General features: G+C 38.4%; 1 protein-coding gene, 1 non-coding gene and 2 pseudogenes across 6 annotated transcripts in view; 2 read left to right on the forward strand and 2 right to left on the reverse strand.

Annotated features, from left to right (window-relative positions):
• ANKRD12 (ankyrin repeat domain 12) overlaps nt 1-27,891 on the forward strand; it is a 152,124-nt gene that overhangs the window by 30,410 nt on the left and 93,823 nt on the right. For all 5 annotated transcript variants that reach the window (XM_027766498.1, XM_027766499.1, XM_006164020.3 and 2 more), the window contains exons 2-3: nt 17,581-17,721; nt 24,956-25,103. In XM_027766498.1, coding sequence (XP_027622299.1) covers nt 17,635-17,721; nt 24,956-25,103 — 235 coding nt within the window. In that variant the 5' untranslated portion in view covers nt 17,581-17,634. The remainder of the gene's footprint in view (nt 1-17,580; nt 17,722-24,955; nt 25,104-27,891) is intronic.
• Nucleotides 5,132-7,047, reverse strand: LOC102469408 (glyceraldehyde-3-phosphate dehydrogenase-like; annotated as a pseudogene).
• LOC114005241 (small nucleolar RNA SNORA63) lies at nt 17,185-17,316 on the forward strand. The gene has a single exon (XR_003547118.1). It is a non-coding gene; the product is annotated as a small nucleolar RNA SNORA63 (small nucleolar RNA).
• On the reverse strand, nt 23,539-24,073 carry LOC102468993 (ATP synthase subunit g, mitochondrial pseudogene; annotated as a pseudogene).

Genomic DNA, 27,891 nt, shown 5'->3' on the forward strand with positions numbered 1-27,891 from the left:
CCCCCTGGGGGGGGATGACCACGCTGCAATCCCTTCTTCATTCTCCTCTCAGGATCTTGGGCACGCACGCACACGGTGCCCAACGTGAATTTAAGCCACCGGGTCCAGGCCTTGAACTGCAGTCAACTACAATGGGAGTCCAGTGACATAGCCATTACGCTAACTGCTGGTCCCAAATTTTGTGATTATTTTTATGATACTGATTTCTTGGCCTGGAATGCAACCATTAATTAGATACTTATAGGAAAAGATTATGGAATAGTTGCCAGAAAACATAGTGGTGAAAAGTATCTCACCTGCTTTGGGAAGGTATAATAAAGAAAGCACGTTCATTTTCCATAGACTAAATTCTTCTCTTTTTTTTTTTTTGGAGAGGTTTTTTGTTATAGGGTGTGGGCGCTTGCCAGACAGACAGACAGACAGAAAGCGACAAATCACCCCCCCAGGGGGGATGGCCACGCCGCAATCCCTTCTCCTCCATTCTCCTCTCGGGATCTTGGGCACGCACGCACACGTGCCCGGCGCGAGTTTTAAGCCACCGGGTCCGGGACGCGAACTGCGGTCGACTACATGCGAGTCCAGCGACATAGCCGTTATGTTAACTGCTGGTCCCAACATTCCTTGATCTTTGACATTGGTATTTTTGAAATATACAGGCCAGGTATTTTGTAAAAATGTCCCCCTATTTCCGTTTACTCTTTTAGCTAATGGTGTACAAGGATGAAAAGATATTTAAATCTTTTAATGTAAGAAAATGATATCAGATAGAAGTTAAAGTTCTTTAATCTTCTGTATGGTTCTAGGCCTCAGTGCTATTATGTTTATGTAGTTATAGGGTCGTTGGGAAAGTCATGCTGTATTTTTCTATGTTTTTCTGTGCAAAAATGCAAAACACATAGGCAGCTATGGGGGGATCCAACTGCCTTAACCACTATACCACCCAGCTTGCCTGAGGCCTTTTTGTTATGTTTTCAAACCCATTTAAAAAAATTTTTTTTTAAGTTTTTTGTTTTTGTTTTGTTTTGTTTTACAGTAGCATACTGTGAGGGATTGAGGAGAGGCACACCATCTTGACAGGGCCTTATTCTACTGCAGTACTCTTTCCTCAGCTCCTCAAGTACATCAGGATCTTGGGCACACATATCCAGATGGAAACCCGTGGTCAGAAATGGGCTTCCAGGACTACATTCCAGTTTGCTAACAACTGTACCACCTGGCTGGGCCCAAAACCTTTTTTAAAATCTGAGGGAATTGGGAACCAGCAGTTAGCATAATGGCTATGTCGCTGGATTCCCACGTAGTCGACTGGGGGTTGCGTCCCGGACCTGGTGGCTTAAATCTCACGCCGGGTGCGTGTGCATGCATGCCCAAGATCCCGAGAGGAGAATGGAGGAGAAGGGATTGCGGCGTGACCATCCCCCCTGGGGGGTGATTTCTCGCTTTCTGTCTCTATGTCTCTGTCTGTCTGGTGAGCGCACGCGCCCTATAGCGAAAAACCTCTCAAAAAAAAAAAAAAAAGAGGGAATTAAGTTATTTGGTCTTTAAGTAGTATTGAAATACCCAGTATCTGTATCTATTGCTTTATTATTTTGCATATGGGGAAAAGAGCAATAAGTATATCTAATCATTTAAGCTGTCGCTTTTGTACTGATAGAAAAATACTATTAGAATTTGGAGTGAAATTGATCTAAGCCTGTTTTTTTCTGGAATCAGAATTTGGAAGGAGAGGAGCTTTTTAAATATCACCTAATCTAATTTTAGTTTCATGAAGAAGAAACAGAAATATTGAGAAGTGATGAAGGTCAACCAAAAAGTCAGTGCTTGATCTTAGAATAGAATCTTGGACCTCAAGCTCTCAGATCAAATCACAGAGAAAGTAATGGTCGCTTTCCTAAGAGAATGACCCAGAAAGGACCATTAAATCTGCTACTTTGATTTGATCCTTAACTAGTTGCTTTTTTTCGCAAATCAATTTTAGAGGACACGTTTTTATTCCAAAGCAGATACGGTTCAGTGGAAGTTAGAATCTAAATAGAATAAAGAAGCTTATTCCATGCTCATGGTTCTCTCTCTTTTTTTAACATAATATGTAAAGTTGGTGATAAATAAAAGGCTAGCTTAGTATTTGATATGCACCAGAGACTATCCTAAAGTATAATTTCAGTTACCTTATATAGCCATGTGAGTTCAGCCTTATCATTTCCTAATATAGACTTGATGAAATTATGTAATTTGGACTTTACTCTGAGTTGTCTAATCTAACATGCGTGTTCTGAGGGCTTCAGGGCAAGATGGCAGACTTGTGAAGACTGCTTTTTCAACTACAGGGAACAGCTAGATGAAGATAAAATATTTAAAAAAATAACACAGCTGAGGATCAGCAGACGGCATAACGGTTACGTTGCTAGACTCCCATGTAGTCAACCGTGGTTTGAGTCCTGGACCCATCAGCTTAAACTCAAGCTGGACACATGCACGTGTGTGCCCCAAATCCCTAGAGGAGCATAGAGAAGGGATTTGCAGCATGACTGTGGGGGCAGGGAGAGGGAGGATGATTTCTAGCTTTCTCTCTTTCTCTCTAGCAAGTACATGCGCCCTATAGCAAAAACATCTCTCTAAAAAAATAAATAACACAGCTGAGCAGGAAAGGAGAATCTGCAGGTGACTGAATCAAAACAAAACCTCATAACTTCATTGTAATACAAGAAACAGATTGAAGCCTTGGAAAAAATAAACAGATACCGCTTAGTATGTGAGCATTGGTGGAATCCACAGGCCCAGAAATGGCAGAAAGTTGAGACTGGGCTCCTTGAATAAAATCCTAGACCAGAAAGACTAAATTATTCATAAATTTGGTCTAAAAAGAGTCCATCTGCCAACCTGGGTTTTATAGTTCCCTGTGTATCTTCTTTCTGTTTTCACCCTTTTCAATGTCGTTTCATGGTTTTTAAAAGTATATTGCTAAATCCTGTTTATCCACCCTCAGAGATTTATCTTTTGATTAGTGAGTTTCATTTATTGTAATAGCATGTATATTGAGAATTATTTATCAAACTTTTTTTTTTGCTGTAGGGCACATGCACCTGCCAGAGAAAGAGAAAGCACCTCCCACCTCCCAGGGGTATGACCATGCTGCAGTCTCTTCTCCTCTACTCTCCTTTCAGGATTTTGGACATATACATACACATGCATGTATTTGTGCACGTGTGTGTGTGTGTGTGCCTTCAGTGTGGTTTTCAAGCTACTAGGTCCAGAAGTCGAACCACTAGTCCATATGAAGTCTAGCTGCCTTAACCTTTATGCTACGTGTTAGCTCCTCTATTTACTTCAAAAGAAACTTTTTCCTGCCTTCTGTCACATAGAACATTTGTTGTTTTATTTTCAAAGGCATACATTTGATTTATTTGAGACCTACATTTCTATTCCTTTTCCACAGTTTCTTAATACATAGCTCTCCTCTAAAAGCAGTAAGTTGTTTAAGTACTTTTTCACTTTCTTTTAGTCTTCTGCCCACTCTACTCCCACCCATCCACTTTCCTGGCAGTCATGTTGATGTTTTGTAGAATTCAGTTCTGGGTGGTTAGGGTATTCTTGTGGTCATCCATCTTTTTTCTTACATTTACTATAAAATATACTTTACTAGGTTGTCTACTCAAGCGCACTCTCATGTATCACATATGAGGTGACTTCAAAAAGTTTGTGCAAAATGGAATTAAGTACAGGTTTATTTTGGGGCAGAATAATTTGAAATTCATGCATAATTTTTTGATAAAATGCATTTTCCATGAACTTTTTTGAACACCTTTTATGGTATCTTTATAATTTTAGTTCTGTTCTTATTTGTCTACTCACAAGCAGTTTTCAGGAAATCATCGTCTTCCAGTAATTCACCAAAATGACGAACACAAGGGGAAAGAGGACAGGCACCTGATCACCTGATATCTCTAGGCCTTTTAAGGAGTGGTTTCTTTGGCAGCATATATGTGAATTTACAAGAAAGGTAAAGTTGTAGACATCAAAGGAATGGGTACTGTGTAAAAAGAAATACCCCACAAATGTTACCATGACAAAACTGGATGAATCTACAATGTTACCCAGCATGCTGTTGGCATTGTTGTGAACAAACAAGTTAAGGGCAAGATTCTAGCCAAGAGAATTAATGTGCCTTTTAAGCATATTAAACATTCTAAGAGTAGAGATAGCTTCCTAAAATGTGTGAAGGAAGCCAGAGAGAAAGGGATCAACTGGGTTCAACTGAAGCGCCAGTTTGCTCCACTCAGAACAGTACACTTTGTGAGAACCAATGGAAAGGAGCCTGAGCTTCTTGAAGCTATTCCCTATGAATTCATGGCATGATGAGTGTTAAAAATAAACTGATCTGTGATCTATTAAAAAAAAAAAAAAAAAAAAGCAGTTTTCAAATGGTATTTGTTTGTGAATTTTCTATGCAGAGATATCTTTAGTTAACCTTTGTTTTTAAATGATAGTTCAGTTTCATTAATTTGGTTTAAAATTCTTTTAACATTTTGAAAATATTTCTGTGGTACTCTGTGTGTGTGTGTGTCTGATTCTGCTTTGGGGAAGTTTTAATGTCAGCTTTATTTCTTTTTCTCTGTGTGTGACCTACAGTTCCTCTCTGAAAAATTCCAATGCTTCGTTTTTATTTTTTTCATTTTCACTATCATGCTTGGGTGTCATTTATTTTCCGTCTCGTTTCATATGAATTCATTCAACAAATAGTTTTGGGGAGCCTACTGTGTGTTGTGATGTATTTCAGATACTTTAATCTGAAGTTATTTTGTCTTCAATCTGGGAAATTATTGGTCATTTAAAAAAAATTTTGTTTTCTCTTCCCCCTCCCCCCCTTTGGGAATTCTGTTACAAAAATCTGTCACTTCTAGCTCCTTTATAACTCTTTTTCTTTTCTTTGGCTGATAGAGTGTACTTTATTGATGGTTCATGACAAGGCAGGCTCTCCAAGCCGTTCTCCTCCTCCAGGGCGTCTGGGATGGAAACTATGTCAAGGAGGGGAGCTTCTCAGTGTGATGGGGACCGAGTGGGGAGAGGGCCTCCTCAACAGCTGAGGGCCTCTCTTCCTTGTGCTTGTGCTGGGGCTGGTGATCTGGGACCTCTACTCTTTTGAGGCCATATGAACCAAAAGGTCCACCACCCTGTTGCTGTAGCCAAATTCATTGTCATACCAGGAAATAAGCTTGACAGAGTGCTCGTTGAAGGTGGAGGAGTAGGTGTCACTATTGAAGTCACAGGAGATGACCTGGTTCTCAATGTAGCTCAGCATGCCCTTCAGGGGGCCCTGCAATACCTGCTTCACCACCTTCTTCATGTCATCGTATTTTGCAACTTTCACCAGGTGGCAGGTCAGGTCCACGACCAACGCAGTTTGGGTGGGAACACGGAAGGCCATGCTGGTGAGCTTCCCATTCAGCTCCGAGATGACCTTGCCCATAGCTTTGACAGCCTTGGTCGATGCTGAGATGATGTCCTGGGCAGCCTCACGGCCATCATGTCACAGCTTCCCTGAATAGCCATCCATAGTCTTCTGGGTGGCAGTGATGGCGTGGACTGTGGTCCTGAGTCCCTCCCCGATGCCAAATTCGATGTGGATTACCTTGGCAGGGGGGCCAAGCAGTTAGTGGTGCAGGAGGCATTGCTGACAATCTTCAGGGAGTTGTCATACCTCTCGTGGTTCGTGCCCATCACAAATGTGGGGGCATCGGCAGAAGGGGCAGAGATCATGACCCTTTTGGCCCCACCCTTCAAGTGAGCTCCAGCCTTCTCCATGGTGGTGAAGATATCACTGGACTCCACAACATATTCTTCCACCAGCATCACCCCAATTGATGTTGGCGGGATCTGCTCCTGAAAGATGGTGATTGACTCTCCATTGATGACAAGCTTCCTGTTATCAGCCTTGACTGTGCCTTTGAACTTGCCATGGTTAGAATCATACTGGAACATGTACCATGTAGTTCAAGTCAATGAAGGGGTCGTTGATGGCAACAACTTCCACTTTGCTGTTGTTAAAGACAGCTGTGGTGACTAGACACCCAGTATGGCCAAAACCGTTTACCACGACCTTTACCATCATGTCTCTGGGACGCCACTTGGCACTGCATGAGAAGATGTGGCTGTCTGTCTAACGGGGAGGAGCAGAGAGTCTAGCTCCTCTGTAACTCATAACTTTATTTTTTTTTTAAATTCCTTCCCGTTGGCTTCTAGGACTATACTTTATCTTCTAGATTCATTCTTTAGTTTATCCATTCTATTATTTACCTAACTGTAGAGTTTTTAAAATTTTGACTCTTAATATGTTTATACCCTGTATGTATTCTTGGTTCTATTTTATAACTGTTTGGCCCTGCTGCATGTTACTAATCTTCTGTCTCTTTGAGGATTTTATTTTTTTCTTAAAGAATTATTTAATTTAACTTTATTTATTTTTAATTTGACCAGAGAGGGACAGAGTGAGAGATAGAGGGAAAGTGAGAAAAGAAGCTGCCAGGTCCAGGACTCAAACCATGGTCAGCCGTGTGGGAATCCAGAGCCCTTAACCAGCATAATACTTGCTGGCTCATCTTTGAGGATTTTAAATGCTTTTTAAAAATTCTGCATATGTCTATTCCATTAGTTCCATTTCATATATTTTGATGGTTTCATTTTGAGTGTAGGTTTATTCTAAGTTCGGTAGGAAACCAATAAAAATATTTAAGCAGGGCAATGATATGATTTTTAGTTTTAAAAGATGTCTCTGGATGCTGCTTATAGAATATGATTATGTGTTTGTAAGAGGGAAGACAGAAGCAAGAACAGAAGCAGGGGATAGTTTTTACAATAGCCTGCTCAAGAGATGATGATAGTTTGGAATTAGGATGGTAGCAATCGAGATGGGAAGATACAGATTTAATTTGGGATATATGTTTAGAGATACATCATTGATGGTGAAAACATCCGCTTTGCTGGAGTTAAAGGCGGCCCTGGTGACCAGGCACCCAATACAGCTAAATCGTTTACTCTGACCTTCACCATCATGTCTCCAGTTTTAGAGATATATCAGCATTTCTGATTTTTTGGTTTAAGTATTGGGCAGGATGGTGATGCCATTTATTGAAACGGAGAAGACTAGAAACAAATGGAGTGTGGAGACGTTTAACAGGGATAATCAAGAATTCTCTGTCGTCTCTTTAGTTTGAGGTGGCTATTAGACATCCATTTGAAGAAGTTAAATAGGTAGTCAAATATATAAATCTGGAGTTTTATATAAGATCTAGGACTAGAGATACAGTTTTGAAAGTCAGTTGTAGATTAATGGTATTTAAAGCCATGAGACACTGGATTGTGTTTTGCAGCTCTCTCAGTTAAATAATTTGTGAGTTAGAGAATAGAAGGGGGCCCAGCATCAAGTGCTAAGGTCCTCCCAATGTTTAGAAGTTCTGCAGAAGAAGGTTAAAAAAATAAAAAGCAACCTTTTTAAAAAGCTTATTCTTTCTATCATTTGTATAATTTTCAGCACAAAAATGAACTATAATTAGTTTAACCAGAGTTGTATAAATTGATATAGGCAGTTTTTACTTAGCAACTTAAGTTCTGTTCCTACAACTAGGTTGTTAAGTGAATTAGTAAGTGAGAAACTTAGAGCCAGATGTCTTAGGTGTCATGGTGCCATAGGGTATGTATTTTTCAATACAAATCAAGCAACGCAACTCTAGAATAGTGTAATTCTATATGGCTAAAAAGCATAATTAGATTAGCACTAGAAAGCAACAAAACATACCACAACACAGTAATGTAAATCTGGCGTAATGATTTTTATTTATGTTAAATAATGAAAAGATCTAAAGGAAACTCCAACTTAATGACTTTGTTTTAATATGCAGTCTCTTAAATATTATACATAAAAATATAATAAGCAAAAATTATGTACAAAAAAATTAAGTACGTTTGTAAAAGCATTCAGTTTAATATTTTGTCATTGAATCTTTCAAAACTCAGTAGTGGTTTGAGGTCATCAGTGTCATCACTGGAGTTATCAAGAACTAAAAAGGGGCCAGCAGGTGGTGTGGTGGTTAAGGCACAGACTCCCATATGTCTGACTGAGGTTTGAGTTCGAGATCTGGTATCTTGTTTTCTTGCTTTCTCTCTCTCTGGTGAGTGCTTGTGACCTATAGGAAATTAACATAATAATAATGATAAAATAAAATCTTTTAAAAAAAGGTTATGGAGAGCTGGGGTAAGACACCTGACAGTGAGGAAATAAAAGTATTTCTATGAGTAGGGGTCCTAGATATAACTTTCCAAAAGAATCTTACTGTGGTTTACTTCGTAAATTTTTTTCTTCATAAATTTTACAGTAGCATTGTAAACGTTCGTTCATTTGCCTTTCCATTTTTACTAACCATTCAGCATTCATATTCATACCATTTAGTTCTAATAGAGTAGCTTTTACTTTTGAGAACATACCAGTGAACTTTTGTACTTCTTCCATTCCTTGTGCTGCTGCTTAGTGCTGCTGTACTTCCAACTCTGTTAAATCTTTGTTAGTTAGCTCTTCTTGATGTTCCATTAATTCTTCAGTATTTTTCACTTCAGCATCTAAATTAAGCATGTTATTAGCAAGATCCACAATTGTTTTATGTGTGGCGTCAATATGCTTCATCTTTGTCAGCACTTGGAAATTATTTAGAAAACATTTTAGGCATTTTTTCCAATATGTCTTACTTAGACTTTTCTGTCACCTTCTCAAGCCAATTCAGTGTTCTTAATGCAGTGTAAACTGTTGTATGGTTTCTAAAAATCATAAGGGGATTCCTTCATCCCTTTCTGTTATTGCCACGGCTTTGGAAAAAGTTGTGCAAAAATACTGGTTCGTCAGAAAAGTCATGATACATTATTGCATAGAAAAAGAAAAATACGTATGACTTTCCCAGTGACACAGTAGTATGCTTTGAACATAGCTATAGTCCTGAAGGATAACACTTGTGTTTTTAGACACATCACTACTTTTACATTCCAGTATAGATAATCAAAATGCTGGAGGTGACCTGTAGCATTACGGAGCTGGAGGGTAATTTGAAAGGGATTACCCTTTTCCAGACAATAATGCTTGAGCAAGAATATGAAGCAGTTGATAAACCAATCCTCAAATAAAGCCAGCATCATCTACCCTTTTTTTTTTTTTTTGAGAGATTTTCACTGTAGGGCGCGTGCGCTCGCCAGACAGACAGAAAGACAGAAAGCGAGAAATCACCCCCCAGAGAGAATGGTCAAGCTGCAATCCATTCTCCTCTCGGGATCTTGGGCACGCACGCACACACGCCTGGCGTGAGTTCTAAGTCATTGGGTCTGGAACCTGAACCGCGGTCGACTACATGGGAGACCGGCGACATAGCCTTTACGCTAACTGCTGGTTCCCAGCATCATCTACACTTACTAACCTCCTTCTATGCACATGGGTTCTCTGAACGATAGATGAGAAAAGGCTTTATTTTACCCAGTGACATGTCCTTCCAAGAATGTGGATCATGTCCTTAAAAGCCTTGGAACTGGGCATTGCTTTAGCTTCTTTGTGTATGAAGGACTTTTTGGGTCCTTCAAAAAGTCCCCCCCCACCCCCCTGCCAAAAAAAAACACTCAATTTCATCCATGTTGAAGATCTGTTCTAGGCAGTAGCTACCTTCCTTGATAATGTTATTGGATTGGTCAGCAACTTTCCCCACTGCTTCTGCATTGGTGTTCTTTTTTGTATCTGGTCATCAAACCAGATTGCCAGTGGTTTTTCCATTTCATGGATGATGCCTTTTCACTGCCCAGTTATTATAGCTTTAAATCCTACGCATGCTTTTATGTAACTCTGTCTTTATCTTTCAAGATCATTGAAATGCACCAGCTCCAAACCACATGCCATTGTTAAAACATTTTTACCAGCTTCATATTTGTTTCCAATTTTCATCTTTTTTAAAAAATTATTTTTCATTTTATTTATCCATTTACTTATTTTATTTTGACCAGAGAGACAGAGAGAGGGAGAAAGTGAGAAAGCAAGCCACCAAGTCCAGGACTTGAACCAGGGTTGGCCATGTGGGAATGTCCAGCGCCTTAACCACCATGCCACCTGCTGGTCCCCCCGATTTTCATTTTCTTCTATTCCTTTTCCCCAACATCTTGTACTTTGAGTGCACAATCTAGTACAAATTTATAAACAAAATATGTAGTGTTTCTTGATTATGAACACTTCGTGTAGTGAATATGAATACGAACTGAATGTGGATATGAGACAAAGGATTGAAAAGGGGGATTCTTGATACTCAGACTGGCAAACGGGATTCTCCATACTGCGGAGCTGGTCTTAAGTCAGAGTGGTTGTTAAACAGGCAGATAGTTAAGTGAGGAGTGGCTGTATTTGACTCCACTCATTACCCTAGTGTCTTGGGCTTACTGAAATACTGTTGCCTTTGTTTATTGTTTTTACAAATTTATATAAGTACACCTGTAGGATAAATTTCTAGAGGTTGAATCACTAAGACAAAAGGCTGTGTGCATTTACATTTTTATGACTTCTGCCAGAGTCCTATCCAAAGAAGGAGAATATCCCAGTTTTCATTCCCACGAGCTGTATATGAGAATGCTGGTTTTCTTGAACCCTTGTCAACACACTCTAAATCTTTTGTCAGTTTAAGTGAAAAGTCATGTCATTATAGTTTTAAAATTATGAATGAATTTGAATACTTCTGCATATTTACTCAACATATGTATTTTTTATTCTTTGAACCCTTCATGATTTTTTTTCTTAGTTATTTTTCATTTATTTAACTGGTTATTTTTCTTATGTGTTATAAATGTATTCGTCTTATGGTTTGTTTCTGATATTTGCATTGTAGAATTGTATCAATTTTATTTTAGACTTTTAAAAAATGGCTTTTAAGGGCCAACAGATGACGTAGCAGTTGCATCACTGTACTCCCACATTACTAATTGTGGTTTGAGTCCTGGACCTGGTGTCTTGAAACTCACATCTAGCATGTATGTGCATGCCCTGGAGGAGAAGGGATTGCAGCATGGCCATTCCCTTAGTAGGGGTGATTTCTCACTTTCTTCCCACTGTCTCTGTCTGTATGTCTCTCTGGTGAGTACATACACCTTATGGCAAAAATTTTTAAAAAATGGCTTTTAGCCTTTATATCACATTTGAACACTTTCTCTGTATAAGAATTATTTCCCCTAGTACTTCTGGGAGTTAGTTTTTAAATTTAATTTAATTTTGCAATCCAGGTACCAGTATTTTTAACTTGTTGTAGTTAATCATGAAATTTATTAGGTGAGAATTGGTAAGATAATTTTGAAAGAGAAAAATGATGAAAAACTGATATTAGTATTAGAAAGCTGTGCAATAAAAACAGTGTAGTATTGATACAAGAGTAAACAGATTAGTGGAACAAACTAGAAAGCCCAGAAAGAGATTCAGTTATGTAAAGGAATAAGGTTTTTGTTTTGTTTTGTTTTTGTTTCAATTGTCAGAAGGTATGTATGCTCATCAGAAAGAGACAGAAAGTGAAAGCATCCCCCCTCACGGGGTGCGGTCACATTGCAATCCCTTTTTTCCATTTCTCTACCCCGTTGGGATTTGGGACATGGACATAGACACATGCACATACACATGCTTGGTGCTGCAATCAGGACTTGAACAGCGCAATCAGCCCATAATCACCAGACTACAAGCTGGCCCTATGGTTGTTACTTTATTGATTCATAAAGAGTTATTTATACATGTCCTTTATAAAGATTCGATTTGTAAATATTTCTTCCAAATGTCACTTTTTTTATCTTTTAAATAGGGCCATTTAAAGAGCAAAAATAATTTTGGGGGGACCAGCAGTTAGCGTAATGGCTATGTAGCCGACTGCAGTTCAAGTCCTGGATCCGGTGGCTTAAACTAACGCCGGTGCATGTAAGTGCGTGCCCAAGATCCTGACAAGAGAATGGAGGAGAAGGGATTGTGGCGTGGCCATCCCCCCGGGGGGGGTGATTTCTCGCTTTCTGTCTCTCTGTCTCTGTCTGTTTGGTGAGCATACATGCTCACCAAAAAAAAAAAAAAAGCAAAAATAATTTTTTGTGAAGTCCATTTTATTTAGTTTTTCCTCTTTACAGTTTCTACCCTTTTTTTTTTTTTTTTTTTTTGCTATCGGACATACTTGCTTGCTGAAGAGACAGAGAGGCAGAAAGTGAGAAATCACCCCCAAGGTGAGGTGGCCACGTCGCAACCCCTTCTCCATTCTCCTCCTGGGATTTTGGGCACACATGCATACGCACCCTGCATGAGTTTTAAGCTGCCAGATATAGGACTCAGCTGTTCAGCTTTGTGCAAGTCCAGAAATGTAACCATTACACTATCTGCTGGCTCCAGTTTCCACTTTTTTACACCTTATATGAGAAATTAATTTTAGAGGACCAGCAAATTGTGTAATGGTTACACCGCTAGACTCCCATGTTGTCAACCACGGATCGAGTCCTGTACCTGTGGCTTAAAACTCTTTATCATGTGTATGTGTGCCCAAAACTCCAGGAGGAGAATGGAGAAGGGGATCATGGCATGACCATCTCGCCTGGAGGGTGATTTCTCACTTTCTGTCTGCACATGTGCCTATAGCAAAAATATCTCAAAAAAAAAAAAAAAAAAAAAAGAAAGAAAAAAGAAACAGAAAAGAAATTCATTTTAGGACCAGCAGGTAGCATGGAGGCTAAAGTGCTGAATCTCACATGGCCAACTATGCAGTTTAAGTCTTGGACCTGGAGACTTGAAAACCGTACTGGGCATGTGTGCATGCATACCCAAAATCTTGAAAGGAGACTGCAGAAAAAGGGATTGTGACATGGCCAACCCATGGGGCAATTTTCCACTTTCCTTTTCTCTCTTTATCACTCTGTCTTCCTCTGGCAAGAACAACAACAAAAATCTAATTTTTTTTTTTACTTGTTTAGATGTGATATATTTTGAGGTAATTTTTCTCTGTGGAGTGAGGTAAAAGTCAAAGGTCTTTTTTTCTTTTTTTTTTTTTTTCCTTTGCATGTAGATATACCATTGTTTAAAACCATGTGTTAAAAAGAATAGTTATCCCTCGGAAGCCATGTGTATTGGTTTAGGGCCCCCTAAAGATAGTAAGTAAATGATTAAATCCCTCATAAAAAATAACATCCATTTACAGGGCCAGCAGATGGTGTGGTGGTTAAGCTCTCTGGACTCCCACATAACCAACCATGGTTCGAGTCCCAGACCTGTCAACTTGCTTTCTAACTTTCTCTCTCTCTCTCTCTTTCTCCCTCTCTGGTCAAAGTGAAATAAGTAAAATGAATAAATAAAGTTAAATAAAATAATTTTAAAAAAAAGAAATATGACACCCATTGCATACAACCTATGTAACATCTTCCCATTTACTTTAAATCATCTTAAGATTAAGTAATCTTAAGGGACCAGCAGTTAGCGTAATGGCTATGTCGCTGGACTCCCACATAGTCGACCATGGTTTGCGTCCCGGACCCGGTGGCTTAAAACTCACGCCTGGCGCGTGTGCGTGCGTGCCCAAGAGCCCGAGAGGAGAATGGAGGAGAAGGGATTGCGGAGTGGCCATCCCCCCTGGGGGGTGATTTCTTGCTTTCTGTCTGTCTGGCGAGCGCACGCGCCCTATAGTAAAAACCTCTCAAAAAAAAAAAAAAAGATTGAGTAATCTTAGTATCAGATACAAAATTTCTTGATCATTTCTCTTTTAGTGAGTCCCCCTCACCTTCCCTCATTTCATAATAGTTTGTGTAGGCTAGTTTTATCTGTGGTTGGTTGAATCCATGGATGCAGAACCTAGAGATACAGAGACCCAACTCTATATCCTTGCCCCAGTGAATTGCATTGGTAGCTTTTTTAAAGTAAATTAGATATATGTATAGATCTGTTTCTGGACTTACTCTGTTCCATTAATCTTTAAGTCTATCTTTACACTAGTAAGCACAGTCTTGCTTATTACATATTTACAGTAAGTATAGACATCAGCTAGTGTGAGTGTACCAGTTTGGTTTGTTTTGTGTTTTTTTCCAAAATTATTTGGAGTTTTCTAGATCGTTAGCATTTTCATATACATTCTAGAAAGTGTGTCAGTTTCCACAGAAAAGCATCCTGAGATTTTGACTAAAATTGCATTGAATTGAGACCAGCAGTTGGCGTAATGGCTATGTCGCTGGACTCCCATGTAATCGATCGCAGTTCGCATCCTGGACCCGGTGGCTTAAACTCACTCCGGGTACATGTGCGTGCGTGCCCAAGATCCCGAGAGGAGAATGGAGGAGAAGGGATTGCAGCATTGCCATCCCCCCCGGGGGCGATTTCTCACTTTGTCTTCTCTCTCTCTCTCTCTCTCTCTCTCTCTCTGTCTTTCTGACGAGCACACACGCCTATAGCAAAAACCTCTCCAAAAAAGAAAAAACAAAACAAAACAAAAAACCTCACACCTGTGTGTGCTTGTCCAAAATCCCAAGAGGAAAATGGAGGAGAAGGGATTGTGGGGTGGCCATCCCCCTCCCCAGGGGATGATTTTTCACTCTCTCTCTGACTCACTCTCTGGTGGAGCACACATGCCCCATAGCAAAAGTCTCTCAACAACAACAAAAAAGATATGTACTCTTAATGAACTGACCCTTTTATGTATGTCATATGTAGTGTCCCTCTTTGCTGGGCAGTTTTGGTTTTGTCTGATTCAAAAACTGATATAACTCCAGCTTCCACTTTGATTAGTACTTGCATGGCATATCTTATTCTGTTATTTTAACCTAAATTTACATGTGATATATTTTTGATGGTCAGATTTTTTTTTTCTTTCTGACAGTCTTTCTGTTTTCATTGGTGTGTTTAAACCATTTACATGCTCTTGCTGAAAAGAGTAAGAGAGGGAAAGTGAGAAATCACCTCTCTGAGGGTATAGCCATGCTGCAGTCCCTTCTCTGCCATTGACACCTCAAGATCTTACACAAGCATGCTCATGTGCAATGATTTTTTTTTTGGAGAGGTTTTTCACTATAGGGCGCTTGCGCTCGCCAGCCAGACAGAGAGAGACGTAGAGACAGAAAGCGAGAAATCACTCCCCAGGGGTCATGGTCACGCCGCAATCCCTTCTCCTCCATTCTCCTCTCGGGATCTTGGGCACATATGCACACGTGCCCGGCATGAGTTTTAAGCCACCGGGTCTGGGACGTGAACTGCATTCGACTACATGGGAGTCCAGCGACATAGCCATTACGCTAACTGCTGGTTCCCCCTGTCATGATTTTTAAGCTGTGGGTCCTAGACTCAAACTGCGGTTGGCCGCATGGAAGTCCAGCGCCTTAACCATCATGTCACCTGCTGGCCCCTTTCTTCACCTTTTCTTTTCTGCCTGTTACTGGGTTGATTTGTACATTTAGGAAGATTTCATTTTAATTTAATGTAACTTTGATTATCACTTTGTATAGTTGTTGCTCTAGTGATTACAGTATACATCTTGGACCTAGAACTTAATTACATATTGCTTAATATTCATTGACTGAAGTAATATTTTTGTGATCTGACTGGTTTTTATTATGTTAGTTCTGATATTTTTCTAAATAAAATTAATTGAAAAAATTATCTTTCTCTAACATACAATCTGTTTATTTAGTATAGTTTTTTGTTACTATATTTTTGTATCTTAGTAATCACATTTATTGGAAGGCACATCTTAGGATAAAAAGTAAGGCATATTTTAGGAGAAAAAGTAAAGTGCCATTAGCCTGAGAAGTTTCAAGTTATCTGATTCTTCAAATCAGCCTAAGAGTGAAAAAAATCCTCAGATCATATAAAAATGTATGCATTTCTCCTTTTTTTGAAGGTCTTGTACATTTAAAGAGGCAGTTATACAAGTCTCCTGTTTTCTGTATAAAATAAATTCTTTGTTTTAGCCAACCTTCAGTGGAGGGGCAACTAGTACAACAGCATCTCCCTGGACAAAGAGCACTGGAATATTCTGTTTCATTGAGTTATATAGAGTTATATATCTCTTGATATGTTTCTTTGTCAATTTCTATAGTAATAACATTTCTTCTACATCTCCCAGTATCATATTTAAGTTTGATCATAAGCACATGATCTGCCTCAGAGCTCTCAGTCATTTCATTTTCAAGTAAATTTGCTTCTCCAGGCCAAGCCTGATGAAATCCAAGGGCTCCTCTATGGTGTTGGTAGGTTATTGCTGGTACATGTAATATACCATGTTTCAATCCCTGTGCCCTTCATTTTAATAAAGTATTGCTGCCCAGTAGAGTTATCTTGAAAAAAAATGTAACATGTCCTTTAGTTTATTAATAACTTACCTTGCTTCCTCTACAAAGGAAATATTACTTTATCTTCTTAGTCTCACTTAAGCTGATATCTGGCATTATTGTACAGCTCAGTTGTTGTTTTTATTTCTTTCATGAGAGAGAGAGAAAGTGAGAGAGATAGGCAACCTCCATCAGGGTTCCCATGCTACAGTCCTTCCTCCTCCATCCTCAGCCAGCCAAGATATTGGGTAATGTGCATAGGGAGATAATCGGAATGTGACGCTAGACCCGCTCCTGTGGACTCAGCCTGTTGGAGTGCTACACCATGTTGTGCCACCACAGCTGGCCTAATTTTTTCTTTTGAGTCAAGAATTTGTTTTTATATGACTTATAACACTGTTTGCCTTACACGTGGCTATTTTTGAGGACAGTGTTATGTTTACATGATTCTGTTTATATAGTCATAGTAGAAACAATTGAAAAGCCTCAGGATAAGCTCTGTTCTTGTGAGTAGTGTCAAAAAAGTTTCTTAATTTTTGCAAGTTTGTTTTTTCTTTTGTAAAATAGATCATTTGACCTGTTTGAACTTTGGTAGCTTTTTTGTGTTGTATTCTAATTTGGCTATATCTATGTTAACATAGTTTTGATAATTTACAAATAAGCTCAGTCTGTTTAAAGGATCTTTGGTTTGTTTCTGTCAAAACCAAACAACAGTTAAACCATTTGAAGACATAGCAGATTTTACTCATACTCTGTTTCAAAGCATCTGAGTTTTAATAATTCACATAGATACTAGAATGACAGCTTACTTATTTAGGGAAATATATAGCTTGAAAGAGTTAAAAGTAATAAACAAAGCAGAATTCAGACTACAATATAGCTGTTAAGTGCGATGTTGTCATTCCCCCTGCTCAAAATAAATTTGCTTCTTAACTATACCTGTCTGCTATACTCAAGTAGCAACCAGGAACACTTGGTCTCATACACAATGAAAGAAAAAAAAAATGTTAAAGTAAGCTTGTCAATCATTCTGCTTGTTGTAGCCCAGGTAATGCTCCCAGAAGCCACAGTGTATCTTAGTGCTATGCAGTAAAGCTTTGTAATGATAGAAATGTCTTGTTTGTGCTATGTGGTACAGTAGGTACTTTAATTTCATTTATTTTAAAATAACTAGCACTTTTGTAGTGCATAAAACTAAGTAGGTTCTGTCATGTATGTATACAAATAATCTTGTATATCTATTCTTTGCAGATCCAGGATGAGAAGACTGATAAAAGAAGAAGCTAGCTGAACAGCTATAATAAGATGCCCAAATCTGGGTTCACAAAACCAGTTCAGAGTGAAAATTCTGACAGTGACAGCAATATGGTAGAAAAATCATATGGAAGAAAGGTATATAATAATACTAAAGATTTATTGACTCTTTTGGGACTGGAAAAAGACAACTAGCTTAATATATTTACTAATTTATTCATAAAATGAAAAACAATATAGATGTCAGATAAATCTAAACCATGTATCTAAGCCCTTTGGAAATAAATTTGATTTGTGTATATACCATTGTTTTTCATTCCCTAAGAGGAACACAGTTACTAGTAAAACATAGTTACTAGTAAAACATAATTACTAAGATCACTCTGCTGGGACCAGCAGTTAGCGTAATGGCTTTGTCGCTGGACTCCCACGTAGTTGACCGCAGTTCGAGTCCTGGACCCGGTGGCTTAAAATTCACGCCAGGCGTGTGTGCGTGTGTGCCCAAGATCCCGAGAGGAGAGTGGAGGAGAAGGGATTGCGGCGTGACCATCCCCCCTGGGGGGTGATTTCTCGCTTTCTGTCTCTCTGTCTCTTTCCATCTTTCTGGCGAGTGCACGCACTCTATAGCAAAAACCTCTCCAAAAAAAAAAAAAAAGATCACACTGTTGAAAATAATTTATCATTGAGAGAAGGAAAAGGCCTAAGACCTCACAATCATTTGACATTTCTTTGTCTACCCCCACCCTTGGTGGCAAAGCATACATGAACACTAGCTGCTCCATTTTCCAGGTCTGTATCCTGGATACATTTCTTTAACTTTTGCATCCTCAGTGTCTCTCTCTTTCTGTAATAGAAGACAATAGTGCCTTATAGAAATGAGAGAGACAAATACTGTGCTTATTATCACGTTGCCTGGTACATAGTAAATGCTTACTAAATGTTAACAGTTTTTGTTATCGCCAAAGACCTATGATTCTTTTTTACATCTACTCTCCTTCATTCCTATTTAATTTAGATCCTCAGAGCTTTCATTTAGATTTCTGTAGTTATCAAAATGCCCTTTCACTAGTCTCTCCTTATCTACTTTGTATTTTTTTTAAGAGTTATGTTTTTAATTTAACTTTATTTATTTATTCATTTCATTTTGACCAGAGAGAGACAGGGAAATGAGAAAGCAAGCCTCCAGGTCTGGGACTCAAACCACGATCAGCCATGTGGGAGTCTAAGACCCTTAGCCACGCCACCTGCTGCACCCATCTACTTAGTTTTGTATATTATCTTTGAAATTTTACTTTCTGTTTTTTTCTCTGTGTAATTCTTCTTGTTAAGCCATTTTCTTGTTGAAGGACATTTTAGGCAGGTCAAATTTTTAGCCAGAGAATTGTGTAACAATCATCACAATTCAATCTTAGAACATTTCCATCGTTTGCATTGTCCATTTACAGTCAGGTGACACTCCCACCTCAGTATCTAGGCAACTTCAAATCTGCTTTCACAAGCACAATTTTTCAGTTTATGTTGTTCTCAAAATTGTTTTGACTATTCAAATTCAAGACACTTTGCATTTTCATATAAATTTTAGGATCAATTTGTTAGTTTCTGCAAAAATACCTTGCTGAGGTTTTTTGACAGGTTTTTGTGTTTGTTTATTTCTTTTTTAGTTTGCTTTAGGGTGCTTGCACTTGCTGGAGAGAGATGTGGAGATACAGGTATGAGAATGCAACCCCCAGGGGGTATGACTACCCCACAGTCTGTTCTCCATTCTCCTCTTAAGATTTCAGGCACTCATACACATGCTCCTTGTATGTTTTTTAAAGCACTTGGTCCAGGACTCAAACCCTATCGATGGCCATGTGGGACCTAGTTCCTTAACCACTATCCCTCCTGGCTGCCCCTTGATAAGAATTGTATCAAATCTATAGATCACTTTGAGGAGTATTGTCATCTTCATAATATTGTTTTCCAATCTGTGAGCATGAAATCTCTCTCCATTTATTTAAATATTCTTCAGTTTCCTTCCTTCAGCCGTATATTATAGTTTTGAGTATACAGGTCTACATTTGTGTTGTAAGTATTTCCTTCAATTCTATACTATTAGTGATAAATTCATTTTGGATTTTTTGTTGCTATCATGAAAATATGATTGATTTTTAAGTAGTGATCTTATATTCTTTGACCTTACTCATTTATTGATTCCAAAAGTACATGATTCCTCGGGGCCAGCAGATGGTGTGGTGATTAAGGTGCTAGATTGCCACATGGCCAACTGTTGTTCTAGTCTTGGACCTGGTGGCTTGAAACTCAGTGCTGGGCGTGTGTGCATGCATGTATGTGTGCCCAAAATTCTGAGGAGAATAGACGGGATTGTGGCATGGCCATCTCCCCTAGAGGGTGCTTTCTCATTCCCTCCCCTCTCTCTTTCTGTCTCTCTCTAGGGTGAGTGTGCATGCCTTATGCAAAAACCTAAAAAATAAAAATAATCTTTTTTTTTTTTTTTTAAAAAAGGACATGATTCCGTAAGATAGTCTACATATGGGATTATGTCATCTGTGAATAAAGATAATTTTATATCTTTTCCACTTTGGGTCTTTTTTAATTTATTTAAAAGCCTTTTTTTTTAGAACTATTCATTTTTTCATCTATTATTATTATTTTTCTATTTGACCAGAGAGAGAAAGGGAAAGTGAGAAAGCAAGCCACCAGGTCCAGGACTTGAACCACAGTCAGTCATGTAGGAGTCCAGCACGCTTAACCACCTCCTTACCCCAGGGTTGGTCTTTTTCTTGAGTCTTTTTCTAGCATGATTGCCTCTTTTTAACAGGTCATCGGGAAAGTCATGACACATACCTGCATAGAAAAATACATCATGACTTTTCCAACAACCCAGTAAATCCGATTGCACTATCAGTCTGCCTTTTGATTGCAGTGTTTAGTCTACTCATATTTCATTGTAATTATTGCTTTTTAAAAAATATCTGATGTTTATATCTGCTATTTCGATCTTCATTTCTTTTCTTTTCTTTTCTTTTTTTTTTTTTTTTAAGACAAGGTCTCATTATCCTCCTGCCTCAGTCTCCCAAGTACCTGAGACTATAAGAATGTGCCACCATAGCCAGTATTTTTAGGGTCAGCTGGGCATTAAACCCAGGCCTCCCATGTGACTTCAGCCTGTGAAACAACATCTTACCAGTGTTTGCCACCACATCTGGGTCTGCTCTTGGTTCTTTTGGTTTCCTTTTTTGTTTTTTCCCTTAGATGCTCCTATGGTCAGCCATGTGTAAGTGTCCAGTGCCTTATCCACCATGCCACATCCTGGCCCTTAGGATTCGATTTGTAAAGCCAGTCTTTGGAATTGTGTTGGTTAACTTCTAATCATGCCTTTTTATCCTTTGCACTTCTTACATTTTGACATTTGAAGCCTTGCTGACCCTTTAGAGACTGTCCCTATCAGTGCCAGCCAGTTCCTAAAGAGAGAATAATGTGCTTATGAACATATATTTCATATGCAAATCCAGAGCCCAAACTCCAACCCCACTATGTCCATGCTCTAGCCATCCCAGAGTCTAGTACCAATTAGAAGAATAGCCCCTGTATGTAGAGCTTGTTGAATTTACTCAAACTAGCCACCTAAACCTGCTTTTTTTTTTTTTTTTTTGAGAGGTTTTTGCTATAGGATGTGTACGCTCGCCAGAAAGACAGAGACAGAAAGTGAGAAATCACCCCCCGGGGGGATGGCCATGCAGCAATCCCTTCTCCTCCATTCTCCTTTCGGGATCCTGTCTGGACGCCCGGTATGAGTTTAAGCCACCGGGTCTGGGACTTGAACTGCAGTCGGCTACATGGGAGTTCAGTGACATAGCCATTGCGCTAACTGCCGGTCCCAACCTGCTTAATCTGCCTCACCCTTTCTTTCCTGCAGAAACCATAATAAAGGCTTTTGTCAAGTGTTCCCCTTTTCTAGTTCCTCCTTTTCTAGTGCTTCTCCATGTACTTTGGTGTGGCATAACATGTCCTCTATCCCGTTGGGATTGTGAGTAAAAGGCTTTTTAATGACAGTCATTTCCTGATTCTGTTGGCCTCACTATCCCTAAATCATAGTAAAACCAACATTTTAAGACAACCTTACAAGTGAAACGCTTGCCTTTGAAGCTCCATTTCATTGGCAGTAAAACAAAAGCAAACAGAACCAGAACAACTCAGGGAACCAGCATGTGGTATAGCAGTTGTGTGACTGGACTCCCACATGGCTGACCATGGTTTGAGTCCTGGACCCAATCATTTGAAAATCATGAGGGGTGCGTGTGCATGCGTGTCCAAGATCCCAGGAGGAGAATGGAGGAGAAGGGATTGTGGTGAGGCCATTTCCCTTGGGGGTGATTTCTCACTTTCCCTCTCACTGTCTCTTGTCTTTCTGTCTGTCTATCTATCTGGCTACTGCATGCACCTTTAGACAAAAACCCCTTTTTTTAAAAAACAAAAACAAAACAAAATTAATAAAAAAATAAATAAAATAAAAATTAAAAAAAAAAACCCTGTTCAAGAAAATCTTACTGTAGAGCTTGGAAATAAATAACATGAGGCTCTTGTTTTTCTATACTCTCTCTACTTAAGATATAAGGAAGAGAACCAGCAGTTAGCGTAATGGCTATGTCGCTGGACTCCCACGTAGTCGACCGCGGTTCGTGTCCCGGACCCGGTGGCTTAAAACTCACGCCGGGCGCGTGTGCGTGCGTGCCCAAGATCCCGAGAGGAGACAAAACAAAATTAATAAAAAAATAAATAAAATAAAAATTAAAAAAAAAAACCCTGTTCAAGAAAATCTTACTGTAGAGCTTGGAAATAAATAACATGAGGCTCTTGTTTTTCTATACTCTCTCTACTTAAGATATAAGGAAGACATAGTCTTATACTAATGCCAATAGGTTTATCAAGAATGAACATACAATTTTTTGAAGTCATTCTAGTCAACTTTAAAATCATCATATTTTCTTTAAACCTTTGAGACAATGAATTATCTTAAGAGGTTCTCTAATAATTAACTATCCTTGCATTCTCTGCATGAGCCCTGTTTGATTTTGGTATATTTTATTTATTTTTTTAAAAGAATTATTTTATTTAACTTTATTTATTTTCAGTTTGGTCAGAGAGGGACAGAGAGAGAGAGAGAGAGAAAGCAAGAAAGCAAGCCACCAGGTCCAGGACTCAAACTATGGTCAGCAGTGTGGGAGTCCAGTACCCTTATATGCCACACCACCTGCCAGCCCCCAATTTTGGTATATTATCATCTAAGACACTGAATTTGAGTTTACAAACTATTTAGGATTGTTGCAGTTACTTTTATAAGCAGATTTTGTCTATAATTTTCTGTGCTCTCTTTGGTATCAGTTTTATTTTAGACTCAAAATTGAATCAGGTAACTTCTTATTTCTGTGCTGTGTGTGGTATTGTTTATATAAAATGGGAGATACTTTTTCTTGGAATTTTTTTGGTAAAACTCCATTATAAAATCTGTACTAGGTGCCTTTTGAAATAATCAAGGTTTTGGCTGTGGATTTATTGTTTCCTATGGTCATTGGTGTATTCACGTTTTCTCTTTCATTCATGAATGAGCCAATTTTTAGTAATGTATATTTTCCAAGAAAATTATCTTTTTAGGCCTTATGTTTCTTTAATAACCTAAAAATAAATACAGCATTCTTTGTAACTTTCAGTATTCCCTCTGGAATTGTATTTGGGCTCAGTCCCAATCTTTATAATTACTCTCTCTCATTTTCATGATTAAACTTGCCAGAAGTTTATTCTGTTGTTGTTTTAGAAATTCATTTCAGTTTGATTGATAAAGTCTCCTTTTAAAAATAAGTATTTTAATTGTTTATGTCCCATCTTTCCCCTTTTCCTTTCTTTATTTTATTTTTTTTGACATCACATGTCTTATTTAGATAGCATTCCGATCACACACGGTCTGAGCACATTCAAATAATATAATTCAAGTATGTAATCAGCTGTTAAAAGACTGATCTTCAAACATCATAGCCAACAATACCACACTGGCCTATGATCTTGCCAACATAAAACCACATCCACACCTCGGTAGCCACCAAACCATTCACCAGAGCTTCCTTAACCGGGAGCTGTTTGAAGCTACTGGTTTGAGCATTACTGACTATTTTTTTCAGGCTCTGAATAGCTACAGGGATCTCAGCAGGGTTTGGAGGAACCAGCTCCACCTTGGCATAGTACCAAAATGTGGCCATTCGAGACTTTGAGTAAGTCACAGCAGCGTTCACCAGCGCCTGGTGCCTTCTCCGCAAGGTTACGGACAAACTGGGCCATGATCCTGGGAGGAGAAGTCCGTCACCCTGAATGGCCGGCTCCCTTTCTTTATTTTTCATCTTGGGTTAAAAGTTAGTGTCTTTTGCACTCGTTGTGAGTCAACTTCTAATTTGCTTCTGAAGATCTCCACAATTACGATAAATATTATTTATCATCATCACCGTTTGGAGAATATACTTTTAAGCTCTGTTTATAAGGCTGTGTGGCTTAGTTCTTAGTATCAAGTGTATTTTTTACAAAGGAGTTGTCACAGCTCAGCTTAGATGTGCTTGTTCAATTGGATATTAGATTATAGGAATGAATTTTTTAACATCTAAGGCCATGGGAGTAGGGGCATTCACTTGACTGGGTGGTAACATAATCTTTTTATCTGATATAGTGTTATCCGTTTACCAAATTGAATTAGGAATGTATTCCTTTTTCTCTGATTTCAGAAATGAAGTTCAGTCTTTTACTGAACTGGACAGATTATCCTTCGGTTCCTGTGATTCATGTATATTTATTTACCTCTTTATTGATAAAGAGTAGTGGTTTTAAAACTCTTAGCATGCATCATAATCACCTGGAAGGACTGTTAAATAAGTTGGCCCCACCTCACAGGTTCTGATTTAGTGGATCTGGGATGTAGCATGGGAATTTGCTTTCCTGAAAAATTCTCAAGTGATGCTGCTGCTCCTAGTCTAGAGATCCTTTGAGACCCACTGATAGTCTCTTCAATAAAAGACAGTGTTGAATTCAGTTCAGAATTGCTTTTTCGGATTTATACATTTAGTCTTTGATGGTATATCTAGGTTATACTTAGACATTTGACTGTTGTATTTTACTTAAAAATTCTGTTATTAAGCAAAAGTAGGATAATGTGAAACAAATTAGTAAAAAAAAAGTTCTAATTGTTGACACCGGGTATTGATTACATTGAATACAATGATGTCTGCGATGTCCCTCTTTACTCTTGTGTATGTTTGGAATTTTCCTTTAATAATGAGGAATTCTATTGTTTAACTAATGATATAACGTCTTCATATTTATTGTTTAATAGAGTAAAGACAAGATTGCATCCTATAGTAAAACTCCAAAAATTGACCGAAGTGATGTGGGCAAGGATATAAAAGAGAAATCATCCATGAAACGTAAACTACCTTTTACCATCAGCCCATCAAGAAATGAAGAACGAGATTCAGACACAGGTAGAATAATTCTTATTCTTTGGTAAAATTTTATTCTTTCTTTTACTGTGATTTTTCTCTCACCTGCACCACTCCTTTTGACACCCAGTTTACAGAGAAATATGTTTCTTTCAGTGTTTCAGATTTATCAGTTTGAGGCATTTATCACCAGATTTGTTTTCTAACCAGAGATACAAACAATTTGCTTTTATTCCTTCCTCTCTTAATTTTTATTACAAATGTCTTGTCACTTTCAGAACTGAATTTTTTTGGGAGTATTCCACTAACAAAAAATGCACTCAATCTTAAGGAAGCATTAGGATATAGTACATTTGAGAAAAAATTGTTGTGTACATGTTACTGAGTGCATTGAAAAAGTTTAGGCATTTCAGAAATGAATTAGAAGTGTCTACCACAAAAATAAATTTTTTGAGACTAATTGCCTAAGTGCTATTCATAGTACCTTTGTTTCTCTAAACTCTCATATATGAGAATTTGATACTTGGGATTAGTCAATCCCAGTTATTCATAAATAGATGAGAATTCTTTTACCACATCTAATAAATTACTAGGTTGGGCTTTAGCTCTGAACTAATCACTTTTTTTTTTTTTTTTGAGACGTTTTTGCTATAGGGCGCGTGCGCTCGCCAGACAGACAGAGAGGGACAGAGAGATAGAAACCGAGAAATCACCCCCCAGGGGGGATGGTCACACTGCAATCCCTTCTCCTCCTTTCTCCTCTCGGGATCTTGGGCATGCATGCACACGCATCCGGCGTGAGTTCAAGCCGCCAGGTCCGGGTCTCGAACTGCGGTCGACTACGTGGGAGTCCAGCAACATAGCCATTACACTAACTGCTGGTCCCTGAACTAATCACTTTTGAAACTAATAGAAACTTGAATGTTTGTTAGGTATTTTATCAGTTTTGTTTTCCTACATGAAATATTAATAATGAACTTTTTGTAAGACTAAATTTTTTTTGGAGAGCTACCTGCCATAGGATGTCTGCGCTCACCAGAGAGACAGAGACAGAAAGTGAAAAATCACTCCCCAGGGGTGATGGCCATGCCACAATCCCTGCTCTATTATCCTCTCAGTATTTTGAGCATGCATTCACATGTGCCTGGTGTAAGTTTCAAGCTGCTGGGCCTAGGACTCCAATTGCAGTTGACCATGTATGTAAGAGTCCAATGTGTTAACCACTGTGCCACCTGTTGTCCCCCTTGTCATACTCACAGAAATTAATTATCCCTCTGAGCTTATGTACAAAAATTACATCCTACTTACATATTTCTAGCTGTCTTAATCATTAGCACATAAATGATCTTGACTCAGAATCTGGAATACTCTAAAAGTTTTGGAAACACCTTATGCTAACATAGGTTTAGAAAATACTTAATTTTTAGTATATACTTTGAGAAGGTAGGTCATTTATTTATTTTTGGAGACATTTTTCCTATAGGGTGCATGTGTTCACTGAAGAAACAGAAAGAGATAGAAAGCGAGAAATCACACTTCCACCAAGGGGTGATGGCCATTCCATAATCCCTTCACAATCCCTTCTTCAGTTTCCTCTCAGGATTTTGGGCATGTATGCACACACACTCAATATGAGTTTCAGGCTGCCAGGTCCAGGACCCAAACTGCATTATACCACATGGGAATCCAGTGCCTTAACCAGTACACCACCTGCTGGCCCCTTCTTTTGTGTATTTTACTGTCTCTTAGCTCTAATTAGAACTTGTTCTTAAATATTCATGACATTTTTTTAAACCTGAAGTTTGTTTTTTCTTGCAGCAATTAAGAAATTATGTGCTTTGTTCATTTTAAGTTACACTGGTGTCTTTTAGAGATTTAGATTTTTTTTTAATGAAGCATGACTCCTTATCTGTAAGCAGATTTTAAAGCTATTAGTCACTTAATTGAGAAGAAAGTATTTGTGTGCCTTTAGATAAGAATTTTACACTTCTTATATTTTATCCTTGAAAATTTCTTTGATAGTCATTTTAAAATTACTTACATACCCATGTTTTTTCCCAGTGACAGCAATATTTCTGTGTAGTCTAAAGAAGGAATTTCAGTAAATTCAAAGAGTATTAACATTTTTTAGGAAAAAATAAAATTTCAAAATAAGAAACTTCCTGTGAGAGGCTTTGTTATAAAATACAGTGGACTGTTTGTCTTTTATTTACAATAAAGTAAAGGAGAAAATGCTGCTTAGGAAGACATACACTTTAGACACCAAATAAACATGATCTAAGTGTTTATTTTTAAAATTTGACATAGGGCATGTGCACTCCCCAAGGGGTGGCAGGGGGAGAAAGTAAATGAGAAAGCATTCCCTAGGGCGATGACTGTGCCAGGATTTTTACCTCCATTTTCCTTTCGTGATTTTTCAGTTTGCACACACATGCCTCTGGTATGTGTTTTAGGCTGCCAGGTCCAGGATTCAAACCACACAGTCAGCCATGTGGAATCCAGCTACATAAGTTACACCATCTGGCTGGTCCCCTAACTTATATTTTAATATTGAGTTAGCGTTTTTTCATTGTTAAATTTCTCCACTGTTTGAATTTAATGGCATATTGCAGCTCTCTTTTTAAGACCATTTTATGACAAACTTATTTATTATTTAAAAAGTTTATTTTGGGGGGCCTGGCAGGTGGCGTAGTGGTTAAGGGTGCTGGACTCCCACAAGGCTGACTGTGATTTGAGTCCCAGACCTGGCAGTTTGCTTTCTTACTTTCCCTCTCTCGCTCTCTCTATTGCTCTGTCCTTCTCTGGTCAAATTTAAAATAAATAAATTTTT

Source organism: Tupaia chinensis, unplaced genomic scaffold, assembly GCF_000334495.1.
Source record: "Tupaia chinensis unplaced genomic scaffold, TupChi_1.0 Scaffold143584_1, whole genome shotgun sequence".
NCBI classification, from domain to species: Eukaryota; Metazoa; Chordata; class Mammalia; order Scandentia; family Tupaiidae; genus Tupaia; species Tupaia belangeri.